Source organism: Ctenopharyngodon idella, chromosome 11, assembly GCF_019924925.1.
Source record: "Ctenopharyngodon idella isolate HZGC_01 chromosome 11, HZGC01, whole genome shotgun sequence".
In the NCBI taxonomy this organism is placed as follows: domain Eukaryota; kingdom Metazoa; phylum Chordata; class Actinopteri; order Cypriniformes; family Xenocyprididae; genus Ctenopharyngodon; species Ctenopharyngodon idella.
In genome coordinates, this window is record NC_067230.1 from 23,799,847 (window position 1) to 23,814,880 (window position 15,034).

General features: G+C 37.3%; 1 protein-coding gene across 17 annotated transcripts in view; it reads left to right on the plus strand.

The window, feature by feature from the left end:
- The window catches only part of cacna1ab (calcium channel, voltage-dependent, P/Q type, alpha 1A subunit, b), a 148,039-nt gene that overhangs the window by 53,983 nt on the left and 79,022 nt on the right, over nt 1–15,034 (plus strand). For all 17 annotated transcript variants that reach the window (XR_007932542.1, XM_051911928.1, XM_051911927.1 and 14 more), the window contains 2 exons: nt 12,823–12,929; nt 14,759–14,898. Coding sequence is in view for 16 of the 17 variants with exons in the window: in XM_051911928.1 (XP_051767888.1) it covers nt 12,823–12,929; nt 14,759–14,898 (247 nt within the window). In the remaining variant the exon portion in view is untranslated. The remainder of the gene's footprint in view (nt 1–12,822; nt 12,930–14,758; nt 14,899–15,034) is intronic.

Sequence of the window (15,034 nt, forward strand, 5' to 3'; positions counted from 1 at the left end):
TGTACCATTAAAACATCCTGCAAGTTTCATAGCTTAAAACGTACTCATTTATTTAATCAAGCTCCAAAAACAGCTGAGGAAAAATTGCGGGATCTGTGACGTCACACGGGCAAATGCATTTGCATATGACTGCCTCCATAGCAAGACATCGACGAATAGTTATACATCATCACACCATAGGCCCCACCCACTGGCATTCAGTTGATTAACGGTTGTCATTTGCCTACGCTGGATGTGAGTGTGGCATTGCATCAAAAGCAAATAGAACCCATTATAATCTCCGTTTGTCTGGAGCATTTTGTATTGTAAACTAGGGATGTCACGGTGAGGAAATTTTCACACCGGTATATAAACTTGTGACAGCACCGGTATTACCGATAACACTTACATTTGAATGCGCGCTGGCTTTTTTTACTTTCGCTTTCGAATTTGCAATCGCACATACTCTGTGTATAGACCTATAATTGGCAGGCATCAGGGAGCTGCTATCTATATACGAGATGTTGAAATCGCTTTTGAATGCACACTCGTTTTTTTTTTTACTTTCACATTCGCGATCACGCTGACTCTGTGTATAGGGTACGGTGGTACTGACTGATACTCAGGATCTGTTGCGCACCAAATCCACCGCCATTGTCTTGTTAGTAGTCTCTCTCTCGTCATGTAATAAGTGAAATCTGACTGCAGTGTGCTGTGACTCTGCAGCTCGTGCTGTATGGAGCAGAGCAGATACTTTCAGTTCATCCGTTGTCCAACTGAACTAAATGTTTATTTCTATAAAAAAGCAAAACAACAGTGCTGTGGAGGCCAAGCTATGTAATCGGTGTTCGGACGAACACATTGTAACACCGGTAACGCTGACTACAGCAGCAAGCCTATTTTAGCCTGTTTTGTTTTCAAAACACTTACTCACATGCAATAGCGAATGGGTGTTGATACTGTTTCCATTGCAATGATGTTAGCCAATCATAACAGTGGCATTTACTGATATACCTTAAAGGTACTGTATGTACGTTTTTAACTATACTAAAGCATTAACATACCATAATATGTTTGCAGATATTTAGGAAACATGCTGAGTTCACATACTCGTTTCTCTGAAAACCGTGCGTATTGTGTCAGAATGTCTGTTTTTGTTTCGATCTGTGTAAGACCGCACGTTGCCAATTTACACAATAGTATTTCGCCATCCCGGGTTGCCAGTTGGTGGAAAACACATGCAGCGAATTCCAGCCATGGAAGCCAGCGAACAAACTGGGTCAGAGATCACAGATTCTACCCGACCTAAAAAGTCTCAGCATCCATCTAAAAATCTCTATGAACAGGAGCATATTAAAACGCGATATCAATTCATCAAATCAACTAATCAACTTACAGTGTGTAAGTCTCCTCGCCTTCCAATGTAAATTGAGCTCGCTCCTGTTGCGTGTCCTCAAACTGGCAACCTGTGTGAGCATTGAGTCTGAGGAGTAGGGGGCGGGGCAAACAATATTTTGAATTTGGACTGCAGTGCCCATTTCAACCACTAGCTGTCATTCTTACATACCGCACCTTTAAGGAGCAGTCGCTTAAAAATTTCAGACAAAGGGACAGAATTAAGTTTTTTATTACTTTATTAACATTATAAGTGAAACTCAAGGATCATATTAAAATAATTTTTAAAAATCCATGTCATGATTTTTCCCTTTAATAGAAAAAGATAATCTGGTTATCAAAATATGATAAAAATAATTTGTAATAAATTATAGAATATTATAAAAATAATTTTGATATTAGTAATAGAGTAGTTATTTTTTTCAGGATAGATTTTAATTTTTTTTTCCTTTTTGTTGTAATTTTTAATAAAAATTAATACAACATCTTTAATCGTTCAGTCTGTAAAATATTATTGTTAGCAGACACGGATGTTGTTTTTTTACTTCATAACTGGGGTTATTGTGGGTCACAGTGGATTGTTCAGAACACGGATACACCTTATCAACACACGCGCTGTAGTCTTAACTTATCAATACCCCTCATTGATCCGTGAGTCCTTTTCCCTCTGACCCAAGCATTTTTCTCACTCCTCTAAATGAGAAGTGGATTGGGGAAAGGTTTTTTTTTTTTTCATTTGGAGGGTGGGTTGTGCAAGCTCTGACTTTCCCCCCAGGGTCCTAAATCTCCCTTGGGACAATTTAGAAGTTGCGGTGCTGAGACTGCAAGCTTTTAGCCTCTCTTATCAGGGCCTGGCCTTGCTGACATGCACGCCTTACACACATACACACGCACACGCAGGTGCACCCCACCGGTTCGCAGTAGATCTCCCAGATTGCATTGGGCCATTGACATTCCATCAAGTCCCATCAGCACTTGCTTCACTTGGCTGAAGCTCAGAAAGCTCAGTTCAGCCCGGGAGCCAAAATGTTACGGTGTTCTCTGCGGATCACACAACGCAGGGGTATTGACATGGAGAAATATGTATTACTGTAAGAAATACTGAACACTTGCAGTTCTTAATGGATAACATCCAAGTACTTCTGTAGCACTGAAGTACAATAAACATGCAATTACTGCACAAATGCTTCTTTAAGAGAAGAAAAGTGTTGATATGTTTAAGTCAAGTAATGCTGATGTAGCCTTACTGTGGCGGGTTGTGCTCGGTGGCATATTGTGCGTTTGCTGTTGCTCCGATCAATACAGAAGCTCTATAAAACAGAAAGAACTCTCAGTGCCTGGCCACAGTAATGTAATGCATGTAGTCCAATGTGGACAGTATTCATGCCGGAAATATATGGAGAACATATACAGTGTGGCTGCTTTAAAGGACCAATAGTGATAAATCAAAAGTACACTATATATTTTAGCCTTTTGATAATATCTAATTATTTCTAATTATCTAAATATTTCATTTTCCAGTTTCATGTATTGTCCCTAATTTTTTTTGCCAATCTGAGCAGAAAGAATATTTAATCATTTTCATTTTTTATTAACCAAAATAGCAATATTTTATATATATATATATATATATATATATATATAATTTTGATTACAGCAATAACACTTTGAATTCGAGTTTTGAATCGACTAAAATTGAATTCACAGAAGTTAATAAAACTTTTTCTAATGCAATTATGCAAGTTTAAATCAGAGGTGCTATTGAAACATCTCATGCTTGCAAGTTGCAACTTTGGGTCCCCAAACAACTACCTGTTTTGTTTTGTTTTGTTTTGTTTTATTTTTGAGCTAATATTTAAGCAGTTAACCCAAAAACCCAAAACTGTCACTCTGGCCAGAGGGCCACCCTAATTTTTAATGTGTTTTTACAAATGTGTGTTCTGAAAATGAGTACTTATTATGCATGTTCGTGCCTGCATGTCTGTTTTATGATATGCGAACACATGATCGTAGTTGTGGTTCAGTGTTTTTAAGTCAGCTGACCTGAAGCCCACTTGCAGTCGAGCAGAAAAAAAAATACTGCATCTCTTCTTCCCCTCCACCCTCAGTTCTGAAACCTCTCCGCATTTCCCGTTTTCTCATTCTCCCTCTTCTCTGTTTATACACCCATCTCTCTTCCTCACACTCTCCATTTCAGTTTCTCTCACTAGGGGCTCTCTCTCCGTCTGTTCCGCCACTGTTTATGTTCTTTCTTCCCTCTATCTTCTCTCTCTCTCTCTCTTTAGAAATGCTGAGGCGGCAGTAGCGCTCTGACTGAATTAAGATTGTATGATTGATGTGCAGCACTCTCAAACGAGAGCGAGAGAACGAGAAGGAAGCAGAAATGCAGGAGGGAAAGGAAAAAAGGCTGAAAAGGAAGGATAAAAGATAAGACGTGGAGGAGTGGAGAGAAAACAAGGGGGAATAAGCAACAAAAAGCTTTTTAATACAGGGCAGACAGAGAGAAACATGCAGATGTCAGGGTGTGAAAGGTGCCGGTTTGACGTTTAAAGACTGGAGAGAAAGAGGAAGTGGAAGAAATGAGGAGTATTTGGTGTTTACTGACATGATGCAGAAGGACTTAAGGAAAAATGGAGGAATGAGAAAGAAATTATAGTGAAGAGAGTGAGTCAAAAGGAGGCGTGTCAAAATGACGGACATTCTGTAAATATGAAAATTGAGTAAAGGCCTTTATGGCAGAAACGTTGAGTGAATGTCCGCTATATCTGAAACATATATACATACATTTATGATACTCCTGTCCTCATATACACAAACAAGGGTGGTTAGAAGTGAATTTTGAGGGAGTTGGGCTAGTTGTCGCAAAAAAATTCTGTCCTCCACACTAACTTTCACTTTTTTTAGTCATTTTTTGACAAGTTGTCATGCAGATTCCACAAAAATATTAAGCAGCACAAATGTTTTTAACATTGATAAAAAATAAGAAATCAGCAAATTAGCATATTAGAAGGATTTCTGAAGGATCATGCTGAAAATTCAGCTTTACCATCACAAGAATGAATTATATTTTAAAATATATTAAAATAGAAAATGGTCATTTTAAATGATAATAATTGCACAGTATTACTGTTTACTGTATATTTGTTCAAATAAATGCAGCCTTAGTGAGCATAAGAGACTTATTAAAAAAAAAAAAAAACATACTGACCCCAAACTTTAAAGATTAGTGTACATTTATTACTCAGAATTTCTGTTGGCTAAAACAGTAGTTTAATATTTTTATGATATATTAACATTTTAGCTTTGTGCTTAATAATTGTTTTGTCATCTAAATGTGACAACTTACACCATATAGTTCTCCACTAACTGTATCTTTGTTCCCGGGCAATGACCTTTGATGATCTTTCACTTTTTTTGTAGTAAAAACGTATGTGCTTTTACAGAAATTGGGCTTAAAAATAAACCTTCCCTGAAAAATATTCCCTGGAGATAAAATTGTGACAACAAGCAACGGTCTCTGCTATATTCATATTAAGTATGAATCACATTTTACATCCGTGCACATTAGAGCCGCAATCATCCTGTTAACTAACCTTTAGCACTAATGCAAAAGATGCAGAACGAAACAGCGGGTGAGATGGTGTTTGTGTGGTAAAGGACAGATTAAGGATATAAAAACACAAATATTTGTTTAGAAAAAGTCAAAGAACAAGGCAGGAGAGGGATGGAGAGAAGTAAGGGAAGTCATCATTTACTGAATGTACAGCTTAATTTACAACTATATTTTATTTTTCATAGGATTAGATGAATTTTGGGGCAATTTCCAGCAGATTCTAGAAAGCAAGCAGGTAATTATATTAATATTACAGTCACACAGATCATAGCTTTAAAGAAGAACAGTGTGAAATTGTGGTTGAAGCCAAAGGATGTGTTTCCATACAATCTATATCAATATCACAACATAAGACAAACACAGCTCCAGCCAGAACAGATCAATATGATCACCGGCAGCAAACACATATATGTTTCCAATCTCACAGGTGGATGGTGTGCGCTGCTGTTTCCATGTACAGCAGCGACACTTTTGTTCAAATCACCAGGCGTTTGGATTGCTCAATGGAGTCTGACTAACGAACAGCTTTGGGTCAGTTTTCATTAAAAAACAAAAACAAAAAAAAAAACATGATCTTTCAGAAATAATTCTAATATGCTGATTTGGTGCTTAATTATTATAAATTTTTTTTGCTTCTCAATTATTTATAATCAGGGGTTACCCTATTGTAATTGTTAGAATTTCCAAGGATCAGCATTCTCCCCTAAAAGTGATCGGGCAGACCAAACCAAAGGTCGTACAGACTTGAAACTTTGAGAGATTGTAGTACCCACCCCGTCCACAATGTCACCAAAGCTGGTCCCAATGGGCTTGATGGTGGTGCTACAGTGATCAAAAGAATATAATGGCTCATAACTCCTAAACCGTTCGCCGCAGGCTCAAGTGTCTTATAAATCGTATATACAAGACAAAAAAAAATGCACTGAATCGACCGTCACCTTGGCTAGATTTTTTGAAAAACTTACTTTAGCGAACTAGTCCTAGGTTTTTCGCCCGATTGGAACCAAACCAGTGCAGAAAGATTCTCTGGAGTCAGAGTGTCAATAATTATAAAAAAAAGTCGACATTTTGATTCACGTCCGCAATGGACACCAAAGCGTTCCATGGGCGTGGCCACTTTTACTAAAACGGCTATCCTTCTTAAACAGAATGACATAATTTCACCAAACTTGGGACACCTTTGTATGGGCTCGGTCTGTGGTCGCGCGACAAAGGATGCCGCGACTGGCCACTTGATGGCGCTATAAAATGAAAAAAATTTGAAAACAAGTATAGCTATGCAACAGTCAGTTCAAATGACTTGAAAACTGGCACGTGGTGTCTTTGTGTAAGGTGCCGCGATTGTCTATGAAGACATTCGCATATTGCGAAAAACATGGCCGCCGTCGGCCAATGAATTTCGAGTGGCTGTCAGACTAAGTTAACAGAGACTGCCGGAACAAAACTCGCTGGGCCTGTTTGACTCATGGCCCTAGAGGCCTGTGAGAAATTCGAAAGAAATTGGCCACCGGTTTGTGGCCAATTTACAAAGGATTGTATAGTATGCGATTTTTCGCACATGCCCACAACATTCATACCATATGATAGAACTCCTCATTCTGAGCAGTTTTGCCTCTAGGAACACCGCTGTCAATCAAAAAGTTAATTAAATATCAGAGATTATTTATTATTTATTTATTATTTATATTATTTTATTCTTTTCCATCTATGGTCTAGGTGGCTACAGGCTTGCTAAATAAAACATAATACCTTTTTACTTTTATATACATGCATACATACATATAAGATACCATGCTAAAATTTGGGAATTTTGGGGAATTTAGTTTAGATTTTGAATTATTTTGGTTTCCAAAATGTTTGGATAAAATGAAAGTCAATGGGGTCTAAAACAGCAATGGTTATTGGACATGTTTGAAAAATATATTTTGTGTTCCACACAGGTTTGGAACAGCATGAGTGTGAATAACTGGTGACAGAAATGTAATTTTAGTTGAACTATCCCTGTTTTAGATGTATTAAAGCAGACTGTTTATATGAGTGTGTTGGTATTGAATGTAATGTTACTCCAGCTGCAGAATCAGGATCTTTCTGCATATTGCATCAGTAAAACAGCCCTCATGTGCGTGCAGTTAGCATCCAGCAGTCAGCTCACACAGGCTTACTGCAATGAAAACCATTAAAGGGATCCTTGATGGAGGAAGAAAGCTATAGAGAGGGCGTTAGAGTGAGAGAGAGTGGGAAAATGAGAGAAGAGGGTGCTAAGACGGTGGAGCAACAAACAAATCTCTGTGAATCAAGAGTCACTTAGACCTCTGAAGACCCGAACGCAGCAGGATGCAGTAGAATTTAATGTCAAAAATAATAAAATACTGAAAAAGAGAGTGACAGAGTGAAAGAAATGGGTTTCAAGGAGGAGAGGAGCAGACTCTTTAATCTGTCATGTATCTATTTTTAGTGTAGCGTATATGGAACAGGAGGGGGAATTCATAACTGAAGGCTTTTTAGCATGATGGATCACACACACACACACACACACACTCGCTTCAGGTCCCTCTGCAGGAAAAACTGAGCAATCGAAGAGGAAAGGAAAATGCAAAGATGGAGACAGGAGGCCCATGGTGTGCCAAAGAGAATGGGAAAGCGAGTTGGCGAGAGCCCTTGCTGAGCCTTGTGGATTCTTTCATTTAATTTGTAAGGTTGTTTGTTTTATTTCAGCTGAAATGTGTTCATCTCATCAGCTTCGTTTCCCCCTAAAGCACATTGTCAGCTTAAATCTAGAGCGCAGAAACCCCTTAAAATAATATTCACTGTCCAACACGTCTATGTCAGTTAAACACATGCAGTTATAAGATGTGTAGTTCTTGTCACCAACTAGTTTTCACAGGAAGTGGCAGAAGTGTTCATTTGAGTATGTTTTTTTTTTTTTTTTAGATTAAATGTTTAAACACACAAACTAAAGGTGTGTAACTAAAGTTCAGTCATTTTTTTGTTTCAGGGCTGTTACACAAATACGTCATGTGACCTGTTGTCCTTTAAACGATGCCCATGAAAAGTTTCTAAAGCCTGGAGGGCTAACTGACTGTATTAGACATCTCTCCTCTCCTCTGGATTGCTTTCTGATAATGTAATATGGAGTTTTTAGTTGTGAGCAGTCTAGCGTCAATATGCTGATGCTTGATAATGCAGTGTGTGCATGGGAGGGAGTGTACAGTATGTTAGTGTGTGTGTGAGGTGATGGGAAAGTGCTTGTAAGGACAAGAAGAGGTGGTCATGGAAAAGTTTTAAGGACACAAAAAAGGCAGATAGAGAAGTAATGTTATGGTGTGTGTGTGTTTTTTTAAGCTATACTTAAAGGAAAATTTGCCCTTTAGAAGTTAGCTGAATCTAACAAAATCTCCCATTGGGGACATCCTTAATGGTAAAAATTATTCATTATATTTTTTAATGCGAAAACCTTGTCTTTTAGGGGTAAGGTTAGGGTTTATTTTTAGGTTAGGTCTCGCACAGCCAGACTAAGGCCGCATTTACACTGCAGGTCTTGATGATCAATTCCGATTTTGTGACTATATCTGATATTTTGGACGACGTGCTTACATTTCTTTTAAAAGTGACCTGTATCCGATGTCTCCTTTTTACACTGCACTTGGCGAAATGAACCAAAAATAGCATGACATCACAAATCAGTTTCAGTGGTACATTGAGTTTAATTTATTCACATGGAATTCATAGGGAAACTTTTTTAATGCCATAGTTACATCCGTTACTCAAAATAATACAAATTCTTCACGACAGTTCTCCGCTGGAAGCGTGCGATTGGAATAGTACTCGGTTAGATATTTGTTAAAAATGTCACAGCTTCTGGGTTCGAATTTGCCATCGTATACTAGGTTTTTTTACTCATTAAAACCAAATGTGTTCAAACGCACGTATCCGATTCATATCGGATTTATTTCCACATATGAATGAGGCCTGAAACTGATCTGTGAATATCGGAATCCATGCGCTCCACGGTCGTAGCTCATATACGATCTATGCCACATGGGAGGAAAAAATCGGAATTGGGCCACTTGAACCGTGCAGTGTAAATGGGGCCTAAGTGACATACAATGTGGGCCAGAGTTTGTTTTACTCCTAGAAGTTCTTACTTAGCCAATCAGATTAGTTTTTTGTTTTGTGAACGATGTGCATTAGATGGACAGTGAATGGACTGTGGGTCTTAAGTTTACACTGAGGTCGCTCTGTAATTATAATAATTAGCTTAAAAAAAAAAAAAAATCTTAATCTGTATTCTTGTCGTTTTCCAGTAAATATATTTAAACGTTTAAAACAAGATAAATTTACTTGAGCAGCATTTTGCAAATTGTATAAGATATTAAATAATAATTCTAATAATAATGATAATAATAATAATAATATTGTTATTGTTGTTATTACTTCATATTAAAAATATTATGTAAACATGTTGTTGTTTTTGCTATTTTTTTTCTTATTTTAAGCATAAACACAACTAAATTGTGTTAGATTCCTGCTTTAAAAAAGAAAAAAATTGCTGAAACTTACTCTGTGAAAAAAAGTACATTTATCATAATTTAAGGCTGTTTAGATACTAAAAAAAAAAAAAAAAAAAAAAAAAAAAAATCTGATTAAGATTTAAACAAATATATTATTTTTGCTGTGTAGCTATAGCTAACTAAGTGTGTATGTGTGTTAGAGGAAGAGACAAATATGTATACAGTATATAGGAGGAGAACATTGTATGTCTTTGGCTGTATTGGATCTGTGCACAGACTTTTTAATTAAAGCAAAAGAGATTGAAAGAGGGAACTGGCACCATCACTACCTCTTATTAGTCTAATACACATTTAAACTGCTGATGGAGAGATGCAGAAGATTCTCTCAGATGCTGGCCAACTCTCCATTTCACAGCTCTTCTGCCTCTCTCTCTCTCTTTTTCTGTTGCCAGCTCTCCTTGCCTTTCCTTTTCTTTTCCTCCTCATTTAAATACATCTACATTCTCAGTGTTGTCCTTCTCTGTCTTATTTTTCTCTCCTTCTCTCTCTCAATCACCCTTTTGTCTCTCTCTCTCTCCATCTCTCTATCTGAGTCTTAAAATTGAGATGTGAATTATTAAGGGCACATTATGAGCTGCAGACAGATTTACCACTCCAGCTGATTTTTTTTTTTTTTTTTTTTCCAGGAACAACCATTAGCGCCGTGCAACTGCACGATTAGTAGGTAGATACAGAAACAAAATGAGAGAGAAGACTGTTGAAATGAGAAGGGAATATTTCAGCTGTTTAGTAGTTTAGTGTGCAGCACTCTGTATCATCTCTGTCTGTGGTTTCTGCTGTGAAAGGTTTGCACAAATGCTCACATTTCGTTTCTCAGAACAACTGCTCTGCACATGCTCACTTCAGCACTGGAGTGGTTGCCATGGATACCACTTTAAGTCTCCCAGCATGCAATGTACTGCTAGCCATGTTAGCCCTGAGCTAACTGTGTGCTGGTAATTTCAATGAGCTCTGAATAAATAGTGTGTGTGTGTGTGTGTGTGTGTGTGTGTGTGTCTAAGGACTTACCCATGATGTGAGCTTGTTTCCCTGAGAGGTCTGTGTTTGCTCTTTTTGTGCCACAAAATAACTGATGTACTTTGAATAGTTTACATGCAGTATGCAGACAGATTGAGGTGAATTCAGGTGCCATGTTCATATGCAGGGCTCCAGACTATTTGCAAACTTTTTTTCTGCCGGTGTGACTGAATTTTATTAGAGGTTGCACTGGTGCAACTACCTCATTACCCAACTGATAGAGCTGCCATTTCTGTTGCATATGAGAAACATCAAATAGCAAAAGAAACGAAAGCGTAACGAAACCGTGCTCGTTTGAGCTGCACAGCGCGGACCGTTTATCAGCTCGGACCTATAATAGACAACTCAGCCTGAGATCAGGGCAGGTACTCGCAGGCCGATCTTTGATCACACGACACTGTTACTACACAGCGTTGGGAGATCCACTGAGAAAGTGTTTGAATTAGCCGCAGAATTAATAACATCACTCCGAGATCTAGTCAGAAGCATTCAAATTTGGTGCAGAATTCTCTGTTATAAACCATATCAGATCAAATAGCGCTGATGTGGAGACCAGGAGAAACACTGTGCCACGAATAAAGGCTTTTCAGTCGACAAATCACCAGCATTCACCATGGATTTAAGGTAGTAATGCTAACTGTGGCCATGGAATTGTGGCAGAAATAGTCTAATGTTTTTACATTATTCATTTCAGGGTTCGCACAGCCTTTTGAGAGTGAAATTCAAGCACTTTTCAAGGACTTGTCCCCATTTGTAAAATTAAAAGTTTCAAGATGTAGGTAAACTAACACTTGGTGGCAAACAAACACTTTTATTTAAAAATAAAGACATGAAATTACCACTATAACCAGTAGATGTTGACAGAGGAGCATTTATTTGCTTATTAGCCATTTCATTTTTAGTCTTCCCAGGTGCTGGTGCCATCATCTGTAGAACTTGGTGGCGCTGGTGCTACTGCTCTCAAATGTTAGTCTAGAGCCTTGATATTTGCATAATACATATAGAATGAATCAGGTGTGTTGTCAATATGTGTTGAGTCTCATAATTAAGGTCTTGAAATTAATTAAGGCCACACAATAAGGAACAGGATATGATGTCACATTCTGCTAGGGCATCTGTATTAAACTTCAACAATTTCTGCAAAGTTTCATTGTTTTTGTCTTGTTTTGTTGTCTGCGTTAGATATATTATATTATATTATATTATATTATATTATATTATATTATATTATACTATATTTAGCATAAATCTAACAAAATTGAGTTTTATGTTAAAGAATAATCAATAAAGAAGTGTTTTTTAGTAATTATTAATAATTATAGATATTTGTTTTTCTTATGTTCTAAAACTTAAAAAAATGTAAGTTAATCTTGTTTTAAAAATATTTTTGAATATTTTTACTGAAAACAAGACAAAAAATTTGTTTAAGAAACTATTTTTGCTATGTATGGAAATGTATTATATGTATACAGTACATAGATACACATAGTATCAAAGTTTCATGACATTTTTAATAGTTTGAATGCAGATGAACTACAGTACATTTCTGATTTTCATCATATAGTGTAATGCAAACATGTTTATTCATGTAATTAATCATCTTAAAATGTTACCAAAGTGTGTAGTAGTCATTACAAGGACTGCATGTGTTTTTGTGTGTGTGCTTGTCTGTATGTCACATGCATGACATAAGCGGTTATGACAAGTGTTGAGAGTGTGTGTGTGGTATCAGTGCCAGTGGCAGCTGGTGAAGAGACACACAGTAACTGGATAATGAGTGCTCTATTACAGCCAGGCTGAATCTATCCACACTCATCTGTTTAATACAGCCCTGCAGCCCACTTCGTGTGTGTGTGTGTGTGTGTGTGTGTGTGTGTGTGTGTGTGTGTGTGTGTGTGTGTGTGTGTGTTTATTTTTGTATGTATATGTGTGAGCCCAGGCCTGCAGCTCCATATCACTCACACTTGAACGCACATGGTTTATCCAAACTCTGCAAGCGGACAACATTATATGTGCATGATATGTTGTTGTTGTTGTAATATTAATTCTTTAATACAATTTCTCATAATATTATAGTATAATAAAATGTATAGTATAACAAAATTAATATTTTGACATTATATTTGTTCATTTTTGTAACATTGCAAAGTTAATACATTTTTATGATTGCATTGTGATTTTAATATTATGGTAAAAATACTTTTGAATTATAAATATGTTCGATATGAGCCTTAACTTTGCCTCTTACTCCATTTGAGTGGATGATTTTGACCACCATCATTGCCAACTGCATCGTACTGGCTCTTGAACAACACTTACCAGATGGAGACAAAACTCCACTGTCAGAACGACTGGTAAAGTGCAACACACACATATTCATGATGGTTTCACTACATTAGTGAGGACATTGCATAAGGTGCTTTCACACCGGTTAGTTGTAGCAACTCATATAGTTATAGGAACTAGCCACCAGGGTGGTCCCCCAGGAACTAAGTTGTCCCCTAGAGCAATTTTCCTGGTTGCATTCGCACCGGTATACAGTATGTAATGTTGACTGTATGTAAACTGTGTGTTTACATGGCTTTTTAAAAATGGCGCTTGCCGGTATTTCGTATGGCATGCATTCGGCCAATCAACGTACACTTATGTCACTGGGTTAGACTCTATTCTGAAGTAGGAGCTGATCGGGGTTATGTGCAACAAACTTCCGTATTCTGTAAAACAGGTTGCATTGCTTCCAGTTTGGGTCTTTTTTATGTGCTTCGTTAAATATAGAGCCGTTTTACTCCAGATACCTTCAAAGGAGCGAGCAAAGATGAGCATAACCGATGTCCATCGCATATGCAGTTTGATATCTAATAGTTTTTTCTCACTAACATTTAGATATTTAATTTGAATAAAATGGCAACAATAAAAAGAACTAGCTAGGTTAGCTGATTACCTTAGAAGTCCGTAGGTATCACTGTCAGTTCGTACTGCCGTTAACACTTTCTCTGACAAGCGGATGCCATGAGACCTGTTTTCCTGTTTGTTCGTGTGAGACGTTCGGCATAAAGTCTATTTAGTCCCCCGAAAAGGCATTATTCTATAACTAAAATCATTCCCAGTTCCTGCAGTGTTAACACGCTAAAAAGGGGTACTTCTGACAATAGTTATAGGCAGTGTTGGGAAGTAATGCATTACAATATTGCGTTACTCCCCAAAAAAGGATCTAATTGCGTTACCTAGTTACTTTTTATGGAAAGTAATACGATACGTTACTTTTGCGTTACTTTTTTCATGGGCTTGCTTGCTTGATTGTTGTTTAATAACAAAAAAGTTATTCTATTTTTGGCAAATGTTAAGGTCCTTTTACACTATAAGTAAAATGAACAAGCCTCAGGCTGAAGGAAATGCAAATTCACACCTGTACAGTAGAGGGCGCAACTCAGTTTAGTTTAGCATTCTTCAACAATAAAAACAAAAAATGAAACCCAAATGAGTTCACGATTTCTCTCAATATGCGAACAGGAGAGCTGTCAGTCAGTAAATGGGAAATCAAAGTAACGTGTGTTACTTATTTGAAAAAGTAACTCAGATCTTGTGTTTTAAATTTAAAAGTAATGCGTTACTTTTCTAGTGACTTGGAAAAAGTAATCTGATTACATAACTTGCATTACTTATAATGCATTACCCCAACACTGGCTATAGGAACTATGAAAACATTCCTCCGGTACAAAAGCCCCTATAGACTTTAAACTAGTGAGGACCAGTAAAATGTCCTCACTAGTCAGTTGTCATAATATTTCACTATACAAGTGAGAACATTAGGCCCTCACATATACTGTATAGCCAAACCTATACACACATACACACACACACACACACACACACACACACAAACACTTAATTACTGTAGCTATCTAAATGAGGACATTGCATAGACTTCTATTGTTTTTATATACAGTACAAGGTCCCCTAGTCCCCATAAGGTCAAAATTTACTGGTATTACTGTCCTTGTGGGGTCACAAGGGTCCCCATAACATAGGGAATACCAGGCACACACACACACAGTAAAAGAGTAGTTTAACACTGCCATATAAACATTATTTCATCTGTTCCTTTCTGTTCAAGTATGCACAGGACAATTTGAAAGTCACTTGTTAATAAATCCAGGCATTGTGTGTTTTCTTTCTCTCGCAGGATGACACAGAGCCCTATTTCATTGCTATTTTCTGTTTTGAGTCGGGCATTAAGATTCTTGCGCTGGGATTTGCCTTCCACAAGGGCTCCTACCTGAGAAACGGCTGGAACGTGATGGACTTTGTAGTGGTGCTCACGGGGTGAGTTAAACAAACACACTCACTGCATGATGTCTGATGTCATAGCTCTTGTATACAAACTGCAGAGACCAAATGAAATATAATTTTAGCTGCTCGATTTATGAGTCAATATAAACAATTGTTAGATGACTCTCTA